This window comes from Ursus arctos, unplaced genomic scaffold, assembly GCF_023065955.2.
Source record: "Ursus arctos isolate Adak ecotype North America unplaced genomic scaffold, UrsArc2.0 scaffold_8, whole genome shotgun sequence".
NCBI lineage: Eukaryota > Metazoa > Chordata > Mammalia > Carnivora > Ursidae > Ursus > Ursus arctos.
Window position 1 is genome coordinate 30,486,818 of NW_026623100.1, and position 19,409 is coordinate 30,506,226.

General features: G+C 44.5%; 1 protein-coding gene across 1 annotated transcript; it reads left to right on the forward strand.

Annotated features, from left to right (window-relative positions):
• Positions 1–68: 68 nt before the first annotated feature.
• LGALSL (galectin like) lies at positions 69–7,297 on the forward strand. Its single transcript, XM_026484663.4, has 5 exons — positions 69–199; positions 1,011–1,082; positions 1,233–1,321; positions 1,980–2,157; positions 4,150–7,297. The coding sequence occupies exons 1-5, from the start codon at positions 164–166 to the stop codon at positions 4,291–4,293; spliced, it is 519 nt and encodes a 172-aa protein (XP_026340448.1). The 5' UTR covers positions 69–163; the 3' UTR covers positions 4,294–7,297.
• The last annotated feature ends 12,112 nt before the right edge of the window (positions 7,298–19,409 follow it).

A 19,409-nucleotide genomic window follows, 5' to 3' on the forward strand; every position in this document is an offset into this window, starting at 1 on the left:
CGCGCCCGCGCGCCGGTGTGTGTGTGCGCGCGCCCGACCAGCCTCGGACCCGCGCCCCCGCCCGGCGCAGGACCGCCCCGGGATCCCCGCCCGCGCGCCGCGTCCCACGTCCCCCGCCGCCGCCGGGCCGCCAGCCGTGCACCCCGGCGCGCCGTGCAAGAAGATGGCGGGATCGGTGGCGGACAGCGATGCCGCGGTGGTGAGTGCGGAGGGGTGCACGCGAGGCGCCCCCTTCCCGCGGCCCGGCACGCCGCCGCCTGCTCAGCGGGGCTGCGGCGGAGAGGAGGCTGAGGCCCAGCCCGGCGCCCCCCGCGTGGGAAGGCGCCCGATACCTGTTAGCGAGCGCCGGCTGTGAGCGGCCGGCCTGGGGGGGCAGGCGGGGTGCCCCGGGTGCACCGGAGAGAGGGTGCATGGGGGCGGACGGCGGCGTGGGGGTGACCGACAGCCCCCGCGGTGCCGTGCAGCCGGCAGCCAGGTGTGTGCACGTTGCACGTGTGAGTGTGCGCTTGGGTGAGTGTGTCTGGGGCGCGCGCCCCGCGGCCGCCTCCGACATCCCGGGGATTCCCCCTTGGAAATGGGTCTGGCCTGGGGGGCCCCGAGACAAGTTGAGCGCGACCCTGCACCCCAGCCACGTCCCTCAGGACAGGCCTGGGCGACTGCGAGTCCAGAGGCGTTTGCGGTTGAAGAGGGGCCTCCCCTCCTCCGACGCGGGGCTCTGGCTCCCGGCGTGCCTCGACCTGGATTTTGATCTAGATCTGAAGGTCTGGGAATCTTCAGAAGCTTAGCCACCGGGTGGGTGGAAGGGACGGGTTTTGTTCCCGGGCTTTCTGCGGTTATTCAATGGGCTGTGAGGTGGCAGCATCTGCAGACGCTGCCTGTGCCCTGCGAAAGCTGCTGGATTCAGCCAGATTTGTATAGGTGCTTCCCCACTACCTCCCCTTCCCCTCCCAGCCCCCACCCCCCTAAAACTAGAGCCTTTGGAAAGCCAATCCGTGTGCTGCTATTTTTAGAAACTAGATGATGGGCATTTAAACAACTCCTTGGGCTCTCCAGTTCAAGCCGACGTGTACTTCCCACGACTGGTAAGTGATTTCGTTCTGTGCTCTGTGTCTCTGCCTGTACCCTTTTCCTTTCTAATTGCATTTTCCAGTGGGTCAGGTCTTCAGGATCTGAGGGCGTGGCTCTTCCCGGACAGGCTGTAAACTTCCCGTTTCTCCTGTCATCCTTTGCAGATAGTCCCGTTCTGTGGGCACATTAAAGGTGGCATGAGACCAGGCAAGAAGGTGTTGGTAATGGGCATTGTAGACCTCAACCCAGAGAGGTAAGACAGAGAGTCCTTGTCACCCAAAGGCTCGTCAGGCGCTTAAAGGCCCTGCCCACTCTTGTTGTGGTTGATTGCTGCTCCTCCTCCTCTCCCTGTGGCCAGTGTTGCTAGCTGGAAGTGCCAAGAAAGTACCATGTTCCCATGAAAAGAATGTGTATGAATCCCAGCCATCATTTCTCCAGACAGCTATTTATATCAGTGATTATAAATATAGGCCCACATCATTTTCTCTTTGACCCTTAAGGAGGGCAAAGGATTTTTTTTTGTAAGGGTTTTTAAACATGGTGCTTGGAGCAAGATCTGTCAATATACATGACAAGCCAACATTACAAGATATCATTGCCCCTGGTCAATTCCGGGGGCTGTTTTTGAGAATTGTGAAATGGATTAAGACACAGATGTGTGGGTGGTTTGGGGTATCTGAAATCCCTAATGGTGGTCATGTTCAACTGCACCAAAGTTTTTACCAGAGCCTCCTTCAGGTATTAAAATACCTGGCTTGATTGTAATCCTCCTTCTCCGCATATATTCCAAGCTTCTGTGTAACCTGTAGTGGCCCATTCAAAGCAGACAAACCCCGAGGAGGAGGAGGAACTACGGGAGCCTGGGTTGTTGACAGCCAAACCCAGAATAAATGAGCCGATTTTCTTTTCAGCTTTGCCATCAGCTTGACCTGTGGTGACTCCGAAGACCCTCCCGCCGATGTGGCCATTGAACTCAAAGCTGTGTTCACAGACCGGCAACTACTCAGAAATTCTTGTATATCTGGGGAAAGGGGTGAAGAACAGTCCGCAATCCCTTACTTTCCATTCATCCCAGACCAGCCGTTCAGGGTGAGTACCTCGAGCGCTTCAGCTCCGGCCGCTGGCAGGGTGACGGTGCGCAGCTCCTCCAGCGTATGCCAAGAAGGCTTTAAGCAGCCAGAATTTGTGCATGTCTAGGAAGTTTGTCACCTGATGGTGGAAAAAAGAGAAAAGATCAAAAGAGCTCTGTTTGCTGATACAAACTAATACTCCCCATAGTAGCTCTAGGCTCTGTTGAGCCAGTACATTTAGTAAAGAAGCCTGTGTCCAGATTGTTAAGGATACTTTTCTATGTAGTACTCAACCTAGTACTAGGCATGGAATCTATACCTGTCCCAAAATATCCTGATTGATTAATAAATAATAAGGGCTAGAAATTTCCTCATTTTTTTTCAACCTAGAAGGAACACTAAACCTTATTAGTTGTGACTTTTTTTTAAGAACAATAGTGATAATCTTTTCATTTTCTCCTGTTACTTTTGCTAATGAGGTCTGGGCCTTGTTTCTCCCTCTGGGTTAAGTAGCCTTAGTCTGTTTTATTGTCACAGGTTGTGTGGCTGACAAATTCCTTCCCTTGGGCCCGGATGGGTATAACTTGGCTCTCCACCATCTAATGGGCAGGAAGCACAACCCAGCTTCGCATACAACCAAGCAATATTAGTAGCACCTTCCTCTATGAAGGACAGTGCCAAGTGAGAGATGCAAGTAATGTGAGTGATGTGTTAGGAAAGGATTTCCTGAAGCCCCGGGCCTGGTGATGAAGTTGTCTGTATTACACCTTGTTAACATGCATCACAATAATAACAGCTCGGTTGCATATACGCCTATTAAAGCACAACTACCCTTAACCTGTTGCTCTTCATCTAGACATTTACAAGGGCCTTATGAAGAAGTAATAATTTTTCTTCTCACCTTACCATCTGGTGGGGGGAATAAGAATCCATGACTTACATCAGTGATAGAACTGAGATCGTTGCCCTTCTAATCATAGTCTGGGGAAGGTACCTGTTCCTATTAGCCATGCCCTCCCCCTTCTCTAGAATGGTAATGGCCCCTTAGGCTCCTCTTGATTATGTCTGTCTGTCTGTCTTTCTTTCTTTCTTTTTTTCTTTCTTTCTTTTTCTTTGTACTATGACAGTTTCTTGATGAATCTTAATGCATAGCTTATGAGTATGAGTAACCAGAGCTTCTGTCTTCCAAGAGGAATATAATGCTCCCCAACAACCAAATTGAAATGAAATCGGCCCTTCTTGGTGATAAAATTTTAGTAATAATATGAATTAAATGTGACTGATATCACATATGAAGTCTCTTCTTACATGGTGGCCACCAGTGCTTTTAATAAATACCTAGCACAGAACCAATGATTAAAATCTATGGTGAATTACTTAAGGAAAAGAGGAAGAAAAAGCTTTTACCATATGGAATCAGCATTTCTGTTTGGCTTAACAAAGCCTTGTTAATTACACATCCTTGGGCCAATGGTAATTACTATGTAACCTTCTCTCTGCTTTAATGTTTACCATGTTTGAGGGCCTAGACTGTCATTACATGGTCCTAAGTGGGGGCCAGTTTATCTTTGTGAGGGTCTCCTCTGAGGGTTGGATGGGCTCAGGGGATGACCGTGGAGGCATTAAGTGCCATGTAAATCAATCTGTGCTGCTTTAGGTCACTTTCCGGAGTACAAAGAGAAGGGAGAAGGGTTCAAGCATGAACAATTAAAATCTTTAAAGGATATTGAATAGTGAAGAACGGTGGTTCACAAAGTGTGTTCCTCATTCCAGCAATAGCAGCATCATGTTGGAACTTGATGGAAACGCAGATTCGTAGATCTTACCCTAGCCCTACTAAATCGAAAGTTTGGGGGGTGGAGCCCAGCAGTTTGTGGCACTTCTGTATGATTCCAAGGTTGGAGAACCACTGAAGATATTGCCTCTCTCTAAAATGAAATATTGTGTGTTTGTTTTCCCCAGCAGCGTTCACTGAAATTGTGAATTGAGATTATGATTTTGTTTCTTCCAGGTGGAAATTCTCTGTGAGCACCCACGTTTCAGAGTGTTTGTGGATGGACACCAACTTTTTGATTTTTACCACCGCATTCAAACGTTATCTGCAATCGACACCATAAAGATAAACGGGGACCTCCAGATCACCAAGCTTGGCTGATACTGTTTAAACCACCTCTGTTTCAAATACGATCAGGTGCCACGACTGTCTGACTGTCCGTCTGGAAGAAGTGTCCTAGCAAGATCTGGAGACTTAAAAAGAAAACAAAAACAAAAAGCAGGCTTCACTGTCTCTTCTTTCTGTGCAGTTTAAACCCAAAACGACAACTTCAAACTGTGGTTTGCCCTTGGGAAGCTGTCAGAACAAAGACACCGAGCCATTATTTCCAGAACAAAGTAATACATTATGCTGGATTTTATTCAGACTAAACTGACATGGATTTGTGATAATTTGTGATTCGGTAGCAAGTTATTCATCTTTTCAAAGCAAGGTGATACTTAGAAACTAAAGTGCTAACGACTTAAAACAACACCACCAACAACAAAGACGATACACCGAGATCAACTCATTTCTGCACTGAAGTGGAAGTGTGTAGCACAACCAACATTTTAGTCAGGGTATTTACATAGAATGTAGGTGGTTCAAGGTTTGGTTGGTTTTGTTTTTTTGGGGTTTTTTCTTGTTTTTTGGTTTTTGCACAGCATAACGTTAATTCAGATTTTTAAAGCTTTCTCGTAGTTATTTATTTATACTCAATGGACATATTAGAGAATGATTAATGTCTCAAAAACAGCAAGTTATGAACTTTTGAATGTATAGGTATCTTAGGTCCAAAGGGGAAAATTACATAGTACAATCATGAAAGAATTGTATCTTCCATACCCCTAAACTTAGGATCTCTTGATATAAATTGCTGTAAGTGCTTTTGGGAAAAGTTTGCAACATTTCGATAAAACTGCTTTTCAAGTAATCGATGATTACATAAATTCTATTTATATCCTGTTTTCTCCTTACTGTGAATTAGCACAGTATTGGCTTCCTTAAGACCAATTAACTACTTTTCCCTAGGTCTTTATAACAGCTCGTTAAGTTGTTATTAAACTAATTGGAAACATGTAAGAGGCGATTCTATCGACAATTTTTAAAATAACTATTATATAAACTTTTAAAAGTATACCATGAAAATGATTCTGGAATGCAGTGCAGAGCAGAAGCAAATGGCCCCAAATAACTTACGTGGAAACAATTTGTATCAACGTAAGCTGTCAGCTCATTGTGTTACTTTTGTTACGTGTCCCTCGCCAGTATCCCTAAGCAATGCCTTTTGGAACTTCAGAGGAGAGGATGCTTCCAGCTGTGTTAGCTGTGCTGAGACATTAGGATAAGGGGGGGATCCAGGTTAGGAAACGATCCAATTAGTTTATCTGGAAGGTTAACTCCCAGAACTCCAGATCCCTTGAGTCCAGCCAAGAGTGTGAATGTTTCAAATCAAGCTGTTAAGAGTTTCCTTGCGTTGGTGGAGCTGATCCGACAGCAGAGCCTCTCCACGAGGAGCCTGCAGTACTGTGAACATCAGCACGCGGCAAGGGCCAGCTGGAGTCCTGGGTGCTGGCCTTCGCCAACTGATTGGCCCTGGAGACAAAGACCCTCGGCATTGCTTTGGTCAGGTAGTGGGGGGTGGACAAAGGGGTGCTCGGGTGGGGATGTATTTATATATAATTTAGGTTTCGTTTGTACAGCACACTGCATCATGTTATGACCTGTCCTTGTCCTGCTTTGCTTTTGAGTTCTTTTACGCAACATGCAGAGGCACGGAAGTGGCCACGTCATTTTCACGTGTCGAGAATGTAGACAGTGTTTCAGTACCAAAGTCTAAGAAAAAGCAAACTAAAACCGTGAATTTTTTATAGGTGATATATTTGGGTTCTTCTCAACTTTGAAACTACTTAGCACGGTTCCATTGTGTTATATAAGAAGATAACTTTATCCAACAAGACTGGCTGAGCGTTAAAAGCTTTATGTACCAGCTGGCTTAATGAGCCATATTCAGCCAAGAGGGCTGTTCTTTGGCTCCAGGTACTTTCAAGCCTGTGATTCACTTCTCGTGGCTTATAAAGCCACTAGATTTTGAGGCATGTTCGTGCAGACACTTCGAGGGCACCCTGAATTATATGAGTAGGGTTTTTGGTGGAAGAGCCCCACAGGAGGTTTCCTTTGAGTGGCCGTCCTTCCCCACGCACTGCATAATTCAGCAGAAACCAGAGGAGCTGGGCTTGGGGCTGATTGGAAGTGACACTGTCCTCTCTGCCTACCAGCTAACTTGGCTTAGCCGCCAAGCCCTTAGGCAGCTCGGTGTAAAGATAGACTGTTAACCCTTCCTTTCTCTGGGAGGCCCGTGGGAACCTCTTGGTTAAGCTGTTGGAATTACTCTAAATGATATGATGGTTTGATTCAGGTATAGCTCAATTAGCAGGGGGGCTGTGTTACTCGTTAGCCGTAGACTGGAAACAGGGTTCTTGCCTCTCATTGGCGTGTGAGGTCTGAGGTGGGAATTCAGGGTGGAAAGTGCTATTTAAACCTTCACAGGAAAGCATTTGGGTATGTAAGGAGTTCTTTCTGACCAGAGCCCTAATTTTGCAATATGCCCAAAACCAAGGAATATAAATAACAAGCAGGCTCTGGGGGAATAAAAGGCAGGCTTTAGACAATCTGTCCACTTCTGCGTCAAAATTGGAGTGAATGTATATACCTACTTAAAGATTAATAGAAGTGACTTCTACTTTCTAGGCTGTCCCAGAATTGTCTTAAATTACTATTTTTTTAAAATCGGAACCCCCATTTCAAATCTTGCCAACCTCCGTTCAAAAGCCCCTAAGAAATCACTCTGGGAAATGATGGTCACCATCATTGTTAAAATGGCAAATCCTTTCATTTCTATTAAGAAGAAAATAACCAAAAAGAGGGAGGGAGTCCTGTTGCCTTGAGAGGAACAGCCTTGGCATTTTCCGGCATTAATGTAGGAATAATGTTCTTATGATGACATATTTTCAAAGAAACACTTTCTTATTTACTGCGTGGTGTAAAATGTTGCTAAATGTGTTCTTACATTATTATGTCACTGCTGAAAGTTATTTGCACTATAATAAAGGAATTTTCTACAAAATGGTTTCCAGTTTATAAAATGCTACATTCGGCACCAGGTATGATATGCTTAGCCTAAACCGTATGGGATAGCAGTGTTCCGTCACTTCCACGTACACTCCCAAGACCAGTCGTTATGTTTCCCACCTTGCTAAACTGATCAAGGGAAGGAGAGTGTCTCGGAGACCTGATGAGTTTATTGTTGTGTGTGCAATAGGGTTTTTTAAATGTAGTTTATATACAGTAAATGAACTTTATTTGGTGTACAGTTCCATGGGTTTTTAACACATGCATAGATTCCTGTCATTACCACCTCAATCAGGATACAGAATTGTTCCATCACCCCAGAAAATTCCCTTGTGCTATCCTTCTGTAGTTAAACGTGTCCCCCATTCCTCACCCTAATCAGGCAACCCGTTCCCTGCCACCTCCCTATAGTTTTGCCTTTTCCTGAGTGTCCTATAAAGAATATCATACAGTACCTCATATTTTGAGGTTAGCTTTTTCCATTTGCATAATGCATTTGAGATTCATGCGGTGTGTGTATCAATAGTTTTTATTGCTGAGTAGTGTTCTATTGTATAGATGTACCAATTTCTTTATCCATCTACCTGTTCAGGATACAGTGGTTTCTTAATAAATCATTAAATATAGTCTTAGCACATTGTATATACAAAAGCAAGATTGCATTTCCCCACTCTTCTCTTTCCTGTGGTTTGAATGATTAGGAAGGAAACTTGATTCCTTGGCTATTCTGCCTACAAATAAAACTATGGCTTATAGAAGTTTGGCTAGCTTCAGTTATGGGAGATGAGTGGAGAGATATTTACAGGCTGGATCTGCTGTCCTACTTACGTCTTGATTGTTTTTATTCCCGTTTTTTCCTTTTTTTTTTTTTTTTTTAAGGATGCAAAGCTATGAGGCTGGTCTCTGTCACGGCTTTTACGGTTAAGTGTAGGCCGGGTGGCACCTTATACAAGCACCCGTTAAGGTGAGGACAATTTGCTGATGCTGTTGGGCAGAGATGGGAGTGCTTCCCCTGGCTCCCAGCCTAGCGGGGAAGATCCCTTCTGGAAAAGACATTATACTTGCTGTTTGACAGCATTGTGGATGAGATGGTGTGGGAGATAACCATAATCGGAGCCTCCAAGTGCCTCAAACACTTAAGGTCTTTCTTCATTCACAGGTATTTATTGATCTGTGTCAACTGCTATTCCAGGCACCTGGATACATCAGTGAATAAAACTGACAAAGGCCTCTGGTGGCTTTAAACTCTAGTGTGCTTAAGAATCACCCAGCAATGGCTCAGTCGGTTAGGTGTCCAACTCCTGATTTTGGCTCAGGTCATGATCTCAGGGTCGTGAGATCGAGCCTCGTGTCGGGCTCTGCACTGGGCATGGAGGCTGCTTAGGATTTTCTCTCTCTCTCCCTTTCCCTCTCCCCCCCCCCCACCTGGCTCACGCTCTCTCTCTCTCTCTCTAAAAAATAATAATCATCATCATCATCCAGAAAATCTGCTTAGATGCAGAAGTCCAGCTTCTCCCCTGGGAGATTGTTTCAATAGGTCTGGAGTTGGTCCCAGGAGTTTGTATTTTTAAGAAACATCCTGATATTGCTCAGCCATCAAAAAGGATGAAATTTTACCATTTATATCGACGTGGATGGAACTGGAGGGTATTATGCAGAGCAAAATAAGTCAGTCAGAGAAAGACAATTATCATGGTTTCACTCATATGAGGAACATAAGAAATAGTGCAGAGGATAGTAGGGGAAAGGAGGGAAAACTGGAAGGGAAGAAATCAGAGGAAGACAAACCACAGAAGACTCTTAGCTGTAGGAAGCAAACTGAGGGTTGCTGGAGGGGAGATGGGTGGTGGGCATTAGGGAGAGCACGAGATATGGTGAGCACTGGATGTTATACGCAACTGATGAAAAACTGAACTCCACATCTGAAACTAATGAGGTACTGTATGTTGGCTAATTGAATTTAAACTAAAAAAAAAGAAATATCCTGGTGGTCATCAGTGGTCCTGGATCCTAAATTAAGCAGCTCTGCCTTGGCGAATTCCATTCGCTGAATCAAACTGTTGGATTATATGGGGTTGTGATTTTCCGATCTGTGGATATCTTCCTTTGAAAACTGCATTTCAACACAAAGAGGTCCTGCTCTCCCCCCAAAAATCATGCAGCTGTCATAACCCTACAGTTATGTGTCATTATTCCTGATTTAACCTTCTCCTCTCTTCACTCTGCCCCCACCTCAAATACAAGACACTGTAGTAAAAGAAAGTATATTTCAACCAAATGTTAAGAAAATCTTCCTCATTTGGATTGTCTTAGGGCCTCAGGAACACCCTGACACCTATTTTAAACAGTGCAGGCTCTGAGAAAGATTGAGGTTCTGGAGGAAGCCTGCCCGCCTTATTGGTAAGCATTTCAATTAGTTATTTGTTGGAGAATTGCCAGGGTGGGGCCTAATTGTTCTCTGAGGCAAATACACAAAGTGGCTTATAACTCGGAAAGAGGGCAGAAGGCAAGTGGTAATGGCCCCAATGAGCTGTTCATGGCATTTTGGAAATGAATTTAGAGTCTCCCTTTCACAAGAAAATGCTGGTGAGTTGTACATGACGCTGCATGCTTGCCCTGCTTGCTAGCCACCATATTAATTTCACAATGGTTTCCCCTAAAAAAAAAGTGTCCTGCACAAGGCAGAGAACTGCCTTGCAAGACATATACTTAATAATTAATGAATATGGGTGTATACAAGATGCCAAAACAATACTCAACCAAGAGAGAAGGGGAAGAAATAGCCACTGACGCTGTCTCTTGCTTTGATACACCCTTCCATCTCCCAGGGAAAGACAGTGACTAGGCGAGCGAACAAAGAAGGTAAGGAGACATCATTGCTTGATAGGGCAGCACAGGCAGTACCTAAATAATAGGGCCTGGGAAGCAGCGAGCCGGCCACAGGCCTTGATGGTGGGTGATGTGAGGTTTTGGGGGCCTTCCAAGCTCTCATGAGTAAGAATGATAACAAACGTTTGCTAATGACCCCAGCACCTCCCTTTCCGTCAGGATTCTGTCATTAATTCTAAAAGGATAGATGCAAATAATCGAAGCTTACCTAAACAGCTGGTCTGAGAACAGGAGGAAGAGAAGCAGTGAGGTTGTGGAGAGAGGTGGGACGAGGGCCCCCTGGCCTCGGGGATTCCTTGTGTAAGCTCACGTGGGCACTTTATTTATTTATTTTTTTAAAGAAGGATAAAAATGTTTTAATTGTCACAATACATTGGTAAATTGAATAATCTACACTGCAGCACCAAGTGGCTACACATGGTCATCATCAAATGAACTTTTCAGGGGTGCCTGGTGGGTGCCGTCAGTTAAGCGTCCAACTCTTGGTTTGGCTCAGGTCGTGATCTCAGAGTTGTGAGATCAAGCCCTCGATCGGTGCGGAATCTGCTTAAAACTCTCTCTCCCTCTGCTCCTCCTCCCCGTGCTCGTTCTCTCTCTCTCTCTCAAACAAATTAATTAATTTTAAAAAAGAACTTTCCAAGTACCCCACTAACCACCAGTCACAAGTTGAGGTGGGCACTTTCAACTTCCAGCTTTATTTCGCCTCCTGTGAGAAATGGAAATAATGACACTTGTGTCATAGTGTTTATAGAGCTAGAGTTAACAACATTTTGTGCAGGAGTAAAACATTCATCACAACTGAAAAAGCCAGAGTTAAAATAATCATAATGCCGGGGTGCCTGGGTGGCTCAGTCAGTTAAATGACAGACTTGATTTTGGCTCAGGTCATGATCTAAAGGTCGTGAGACCGAGCCCCAAGTCGGGCTCTGCACTGGGTGTGGAGGGTGCTTGGGATTTTTTTCTCCATCTCCCTCTGCCCCACCCTGCCTCTCTCCCTCTCTAAAAAAATAAGAATAATAATGATTATGATAACAATTTCTATAACAATCCTCCACAACGTTATATAACAGTATTAGAAGTGCTAGTCTTTGAGACTGTATCTAATCCCTTGGAATATGCTTTTAATATTGTTTCATTGAAGTCTATTTTGTTTAAAATCTAGCCAAAATTAGCAGTGTATTAGGCAATATTTAAAATGATGTTTGTAAAATATAATTAGAGATTTCTTTTATCCTGAATTATTACAGCTGTTCCAAAATTAGAAGCATGGGTTTCTCCTAATGCAGTAAAAATAATCTTTAGTTCAACATAAAATGATTTTTCATGTTACATTAAAAAGTGAACAAGAAAGATATGCACAAAATGATAAGGAACTACTGAAAACATTCTCTTTTAATGAGAATCTTCATGGAGTAATGTGGTCTGTTACTCTAAGATTCTAATTTACCGTTCCTTTATCCTACATTTTTTAAATCCTCAAATTAAAAATGTAAAAAACCCTCACATTATGGAACACAACACCAGTCTCTTTTTATTTGAGGAGGTTGGAAAGAGACCTGCTCTCATAAGACTCTGCTTAAAGTCAAACATTGGGCTTACCTCACAGTTTGGGTTGTTGTTTTTTTTAAGGCAACCACCATTCACTCTGCTTTTGTAAGCACTGTAAATTCCTGACTTGGGATTCCCCTTGCAATCCTCAATAACTTCGAAATTATGTACACGATTTTTAAAATTTCGGCCTGCTAAGTTGAAAGGGCAAATATGTTTATCCGGTTTGCGCTCTTGAAAAATGTCTGCACAGGTATTCGTGTCCTCAGTTCCTCTCTCCCGTCGGAGAGTCACTCGTCCGTCACTGACACTGATGAAGTGAAGCTGGATATCAACAGAGCACTTTCCTATGAAGGCACCCGATTAGGCACTGCGGGTTATAAAGAGAGATGAAAGACAAATGTCACCCACCCTTGAAGAATTTATGATCTAACTGGAAAGACAGGTCATGTACATATAAAATATACATAAAGATGAATGTCAATAAACAGGACCAGACCGAGTGGGCGGAACATTACATGCTCCAGAGGACAGAGCTTGCTGGGGTGGCCCAGGAGGGTGTCTGGGTCCAGAAGACTTCAGCTGGGCTTCCAAGGGCCTGAATGCCCTGTGCACCTCTGGGCTACCCCCAAACTCAGTGATCTCTGCTCCGCTGTCCGCAGTACCACTGAGAGCACCGCTGAGCGTCGGGAGCGGAGCTGTCCGCTTCAGATGGCATTGGTGATCAGAAGTCTTCATTTATTTTAATGACTAACACGATTGTATTTATGTGTTTGTCTCACCCGTATGTGGCTGGTCTCCTGGGAACAGTCTTGGGTTCACCTGAAGCCAATCTTGGAGGAGGACGCAGCGCTTTTTCATAGCCTCAAAAAGCCAGCCTACTCCAGAAAGCGTTAGGTGGCAAGACATTTTATTGGCCATTTTGTGGGAAGAAGAGCATTTTTATCACATGCCACCCAGCGAACTGAGGAATAAAAATCTCTACTAGACATTCTTTTCTCCCCAAGTCCCCAACCCTCTCCTAGGCAGCTTCCACATCTCCCCAATTTCCTTTTTCATGCAGAGCTGTTTGGCCAGGACCAGCTCCCCAAGGGGGTTTTTAAAGGCCATTTTCTCCATAGGGGAGATTCAGGCCCAAAGAAAACTAAGAATTCTCTATCATTTCATTTGCTAGTATCTTTAATACCTTGCCTCATTTCCAAAACAACTCAAGGCAGCAAAGAGTGAGGACATCAAGAGAGGTGGGGAGGAAAATGCCAGAACCTCCTGATTCTTTCTATCCTCAAGACTCAGGTTTAATGTCTCAAATCAACTTTCCCAATAACTTAATTTTAAAGAAGTTGCTTCCTTCTCAATGTTCTCTTATCTGTTTGCTTGTTTACTATCCCTCTCTCCTGCCAGGTGATCCTTTCCATCAGGGAGCAACCATACTAATCTCGTTCACTATCGCATTTCAAGCATTTAGCAGGGTACTTGTCACAATTAGAAATAAATAAATGTTTGTTGAATGAATCCATAATAGCCAACATGTTGTATGTTATCTATAGCTTTGCAACAAATTATCCCAAAATTTAGAGGCTTAAAACAATAATAATAATTTATTGTCTCACACAGTTTTTATTGTGGGTGGTTCTGACCCAAGGTCTCTCTTGATATGACAATTAAGTGGTCAACTAGGACTACAGTCAACTCAAGGCTTGCCTAGGGCTCTGTAATTGGGCTGCCTTCTTTGCATTTAACAAAATCTTGGAGAGGAACCACTTTCTCTCCACTCATCAATACTGTACAAAGGACATAGATCAATGGAATAGTAGAGAAAGCCCAGAAATAAATGCACATTTACATGGTCAGTTAATCTTTGACAAAGGAGGAAAGAACATGCAATAGGAAAAAGACAGTCTCTTCAACAAATGGTGTGGGAGAACTGGACAGCTACATGCAAAAGAATGAAACTGGATCACTTTCTTACACCATCCACAAAAATAAATTCAAAATGGATTAAAGACTTAAATGTGAGAACTGAAACTATAAAAATCCTAGAAGAGAGCACAGGCAGTAATTTCTCTGACATTGGCCATAGCAACTTTTTTCTAAATATGTCTCCTGAGGCAAGGGAAACAAAAGCAAAAATAAACTATTGGGACTACATCAAACTAAAAAGCTTCTGCACAGCAAAGGAAACAATCAACAAAACTAAAACACAACCTACTGAATAGGGGAAGATATTTGCAAATGATGTCTTTAACAAACAATCAGTAGTATCCAAAATATATAAAGAACTTATACAACTCAATGGTCAAAAAACAAATAATCCAATTAAAAAATGGGCAGAAGACATGAGCAGATGTTTCTCCAAAGACGAAACACAGATGGACACACGGAAAGATGCTCAGCATCACTGATCATCAGGGAAATGCAAATCAAAACCCCCACGAGAGATCACCTCACACCTGTCGGAATGGCTGAAATCAACAACACAAGAAACAAGTATTGGTGAGGATGTGGAGTAATAGGAACCCTTATGCACTGTTAGCGGGAGTGCAAACTGGTGCAGCTGCTGTGGAAAATGGCATGGAGGTTCCTCAAAAGTTAAAAATGGAACTACCCTGCAATCTGACAATTACACCACTGGGTATTTAGCCCAAAAATACAAAAACACTAATTCAAAGGGAAAAATGGACCCCTATGTTTACTGCTGCATTACTTATAATAAGTCAAATTATGGAAGCAGCCCAAGTGTCCATCAATACACACACACACACACACACACACACACACACACACACACGCAATGGAATATTATTTAGCCATAAAAAGGAATGAAATCCTGCCATCTGCCACAACGTGGTTGGATCTAGAGAGTATAATGCTAAGTAAAATAAGTCAGTCAGAGAAAGACAAGTGCCATATGATTTCATTCATATGTAGAATTTAAGAAACAAAACAAATGGGCAAAGGCTAAAAGAGAAAGAGAGAGAAAAACCAAGCACAGACTCTTAACTATAGAGAACGAACTGATCATTACCGGAGGGCAGGTGGGTGGGGGGAGGGGTGAAATAGGTGAAGGGGATAAGAGTATACTTATCTTGATGAGCACTGAGTAATATATAGAATTGTTGAATCACTATATTTTACATCTGATAGCGATATAACACTGTGTATTAACTATACTGGAATTTTTTTAAGTTGTTAAAAAAAAAAGAAATACTGGGGCGCCTGGGTGGCACAGCGGTTAAGCATCTGCCTTCGGCTCAGGGCGTGATCCTGGCGTTATGGGATCAAGCCCCACATCAGGCTCCTCCGCTGGGAGCCTGCTTCTTCCTCTCCCACTCCCCCTGCTTGTGTTCCCTCTCTCGCTGGCTGTCTCTATCTCTGTCGAATAAATAAATAAAATCTTAAAAAAAAAAAAGAAATACTGTGCAAAGTAGAGTATTAGGACAGACAGACTGGGGTTCAAATCTTGCTGCTTGCAGCTCTGTGATCTCCCTGTATAAGTTTTGACCAATCTGAGCCTCATTTTTCTCTTCTGTAATATGGAGCTGCAAAAATCTTCTTCACAAGATTATTGTAAGGATTAAGCAAAAGAAGGTCCCTAGGGCAGTTAGCATGGTGCCCGGCATGTAATGAGAACCCAGCAAATGGTGGCTGTTGGCCTCCATCAGAATGATGACTCCCTCACCTGATACTTCATATTCTGGACCTCAACTTGGTTCCGAGGCTACCTGGATAGCAGAGCTTGCTAGGGTCTCACAGGGCAGGTAAGAAAAAACCAAGTCCAGAGAGCTTAAGTGACTTGTCCACGGTCACTTGGGAGGAGGGATCCTGGGCAGGGCTGTCTGCGGAGGCACAGTGAGAATCATGAGGAAGGGTGACGAGTGGCCCGAGACAGCGGCGTCCTGTCTGGGCTCCCTGGGGCCATTACGGGGTGAGCTGGGACGCTGGTTACTGTCTTGGTTGATTCTTCAGGGGAGGCTTATGTGCCTGACCCGCCTCCCAGCGACAGTTTGAAGGGATTATTTAGTGGCTGGTGAAACAGCCGTGACAGGGCATCCTTGCTCCAGTAAGCCACCCGCGTGCATCCGGCAGCTAGGGCCAGATGCGAAACGGCCACTTAGGCCTTAACGAGCTTGCTCAGCTGCAATTCTGGGGAGTCCTAAGAGCCTTCCTAATTACCCCATCTTGTTGTTGGTGTTGTTTGGGGTTTTGGGGTCTTGTTTTGTTTTTTATTTCTTGTGGGGTTTTTTGGGTATTTGTTTTTGTTGTTTTTTTTTTTAAGTTCCCTCACCGGAAAGACTTCTGCTTTGATCAGTCATCCACATTTTCCTGGCAAATTTTAAAGCGTTGCAAATGTGAGCTTATGAGACTGTGTTTGTATTTGCCTGGGTCTCAGGCTCTCTTCAAGTCACCTGAATGGCTTCCATCTTCACTCCAAAGAGCACGCACTTCTTTTTTTAATCCATTCTAGAAAGCCATCACAGCCTACCCAGGGCTCTAGAGGGGAAAAGGATGAGATTTTCTCTTCCGCAAAAAGTTAACTCCCTGGTTAAGCGATGAAAAAAGCACCCAACCTTTTTAGGTCAGGAGGACAGGAGGTCATGCCCTGCACAGGCTTTTATGAAAAACTCTGTATGTGAAGCAACACCATGGAAGTTAAATGGGAAGTCGAGCCGTGTTCTCACACTACAATAGGTTAAAAGGAATACCCTAGCCCACCCACCGCCTAGGAGAGAGAGAAAATTCCTGCTTATGCCCGAAGTTTGCTACAAGTGAATTGTCTGGGCACAGTGAAAAGAACCCCTTAGACAGGCAAGTTCTTTGTGCCTGACTGTTTGCAGTGAGAGGTAGACACCACAAAATCAGGCTCCGGAATTCTACTCACCCACCTGATGCAGACTGTGCCATTCCCACCAGCAGAGTCACGCTCTGGAGATGAGGCCTGCCTCTAGAAGTCACCAGGGTAGAATTCAAAGAAAAGATCTGGAAAGACAGATATGGGCCCTGCAGGACTGGAACTTGGAATGCTGGGTCTAAAGTGAGAGAGGGAACTGACAGAAGGCATAGAACTCATTTTGGAGGTGATCTAATATTGCCATTTTACAGATGAGAAAACTGAGGTCCAGGGAGATGACGTCAACAGCTTAAAATCACAATGCACCAAAGGTAGATGTGGAGATGGAACGCAGCTCTTCTTCTTCCTGGGCCAGGAGTCTTTGCAGGAGCAGAGCCAGGAACAGGAGGAGGCCGTGTGAAAAGCAGAGGTGAGAGGAGTTCCAGGCTGCTGGGGAGGCCCTGGAAGGCTAGGAGTTGGATACTCCCAATACTTCACATGTTTTCCCCGGATTATTCCGGCTTAGAGAGTAATGAGGGTGGCCCTCCAAGAAACTGCACTTGAAGAGACATTGTCAAACGGCACAGGTACTAGCAGACATTACAGCGGACTTTTTGCCAGGCCAGTTGGCAAAAAGCATCCAAAGTGCATCTGCTGTTTGAGCCAGGAATTCCACCTCCAGGAACTTACCTCACGGAAACAGTCTAAGATAGACCTAAAGATGGAGATGCCAGGGGGTTCCTTACAGCCTGCTTAGTGTAGGGGGAAATCAGGAAACAGCTAAAGGGGAGAGCATCTTCAACAAATAAATGTGATCCTGGGATGAAATCCTACACTGTCACTAGGAATGATATCCCCAAATACTGTGAAGTGAAAGGAAGAAAAAAGAAAGGAAGGGAGGGAGGAAGAAAGGGAGGGAAGAAGAAGATAAAACAATATGTAGAGTAAAATCCTATTTTTATATGGTTGGACGCCTTCAAGGGGTAATGGTGGAATTATGTGTAAATCATTTCTTCCTTATGCTGCTCAGTACTTCCCAATTTTTCTGCAGGAAATAAGGATGTTCAGTCTTTCAACAAATAGGTATCGAGTGCCTACTAGGTATCAAGGGCAATGCTGGGTTGGTACTGAGAGATACAATTCTGATCCACCAGAACTTTTTGATCTAATGCTACTTTGTGCAATTTTTTAAAAAAGATTTTATTTATTTATTTATTTATTTATTTATTTGAGAGCGAGAGAGCGTGAGAGGGGAGGAGGGACAGAGGGAGAGGGAGAAGCAGCCTCCCCGCTAAGCAAGGAACCTGATGCAGGGCTCGATCCCGAGACCCCTGAGATCATGACCTGAGCCAAAGGCAGACACTTAACCGACTAAGCCACCCAGGAGCCCCTACTTGTACAATTTTTTAAAAATTATTTTTTGAATCAGACTATTCAGTACTACAGTACTAATGGTAGTAATCATTCCATTTATTGATTTTTCAGGCTAGAGTCTAGGAGGTGAGTTATATCAGAGGCTCTCAAATAGTTCCAGTCTTCAAACCAACTTATAGTGCTAAAAACCCACAGTTCTCCTGGCTCTTTCTTTCACACCTCCATTCCACTCACCATGGCAAAATCAAGCAAAATCTTTGGAAGGGCAATAGGGAAAACCAAACCTGTTTTTAAAGAAGGTTATCCTTTTGATCAATATCAAAAGACAATTACTGATTTATGGGGGACACAGAGGGACACCAGTGGTAAGAGATAAGCAGCTGGAGGAAGAGCCAGGCTGGCTGTGGGACCAGCCCTGCTGAGGCATCTAGGTGGCTGGCAGAAATTCATTAACCTCTCTGGGCCACTCTTCCCTCGTGGGAAAAATAGGAACAGTAATGTCTGCCCTGCCTGTATGACCACCTGTATGGAATGAGGGAAAAAACACCTGCCCTGCCTACCTGCATGGGGGTCAGTTCAGTTCACACTGACCCTCTGCAGAGCCAACCTCACCACAGGCTGGGCCTCGATGGCGTGTCTGTAGCCTGGGGCCACCACTGACTGGACCCGGAGCGGACACCAGACTCACGCAGTGCCAACCCGACTTGCCCTCCTGCCGTCTTAGAATGGGTACCAGAAGACTCCGGTTCCGTCGGGGCTGGTTTTTTTGAGAGGGAGAAATAAAAACGTTCATTTCCGAGCTTGGCCACCCCTGATAGCGGAAGCTGGGTTGCAGAAGAGCCAGCAGCTGGCTGAGAAGCAGAGCTGACAGTGCTGATGGCTTTCCAGGTCCGGAACCCTGAGCAGACCTCAGGCTGGCCTTCATGCCGATCTTCAAATCGGTGGCAATGCCCCAATAGTTCTATCATAAATTCCTCAATTTTGCTTAAACTAGCTTAAATGGTCTCTGCTTCTCAAAACTAACAGGTTCTAACAAAGCTTCTGTTAGAATCAGACTCATTTTAGATGAAAGATTTGAAAACTCCTCTGGAAAGGCTGTCCGCTGACTTTGCAGGTTAAGGTGGGATCTCAGGGTCTGAGTGTTTTTTAATCTGAAAATTCAAACAATTCTAATTCCAACCCCACCCTTACCCCACATTCAAAAGTATATGTTGCCAGGCACTTGGCTGGCTAAGTCGGTTGAGTGTCTGATTCTTGGTTTGGGCTCAGGTCATGATCTCAGGGTCATGAGATCCAGCCCCGCATTGGTACATTGGTTCCACGCTCATCATGGAGTCCGCTTGAGATTCTCTCCCTCTCCCTCTGCCCCTCCACCCTGCTCACGGTCTCTTGCACACACTCTCTCTCTGAAATAAATAAATAAAATCTTAAAAAAAAAAAAGTGTTGCATCCAATTCCTGGGTTTTCC

Bases quoted from the DNA above. Each gene is read 5' to 3' on its own strand.
- LGALSL (XM_026484663.4), top strand. From the start codon at position 164: ATGGCGGGATCGGTGGCGGACAGCGATGCCGCGGTG. The intron at 1,083-1,232 runs GTAAGTGATTTC...CATCCTTTGCAG, and splicing joins ACGTGTACTTCCCACGACTG to ATAGTCCCGTTCTGTGGGCA. The intron at 1,322-1,979 runs GTAAGACAGAGA...TTTTCTTTTCAG, and splicing joins GTAGACCTCAACCCAGAGAG to CTTTGCCATCAGCTTGACCT.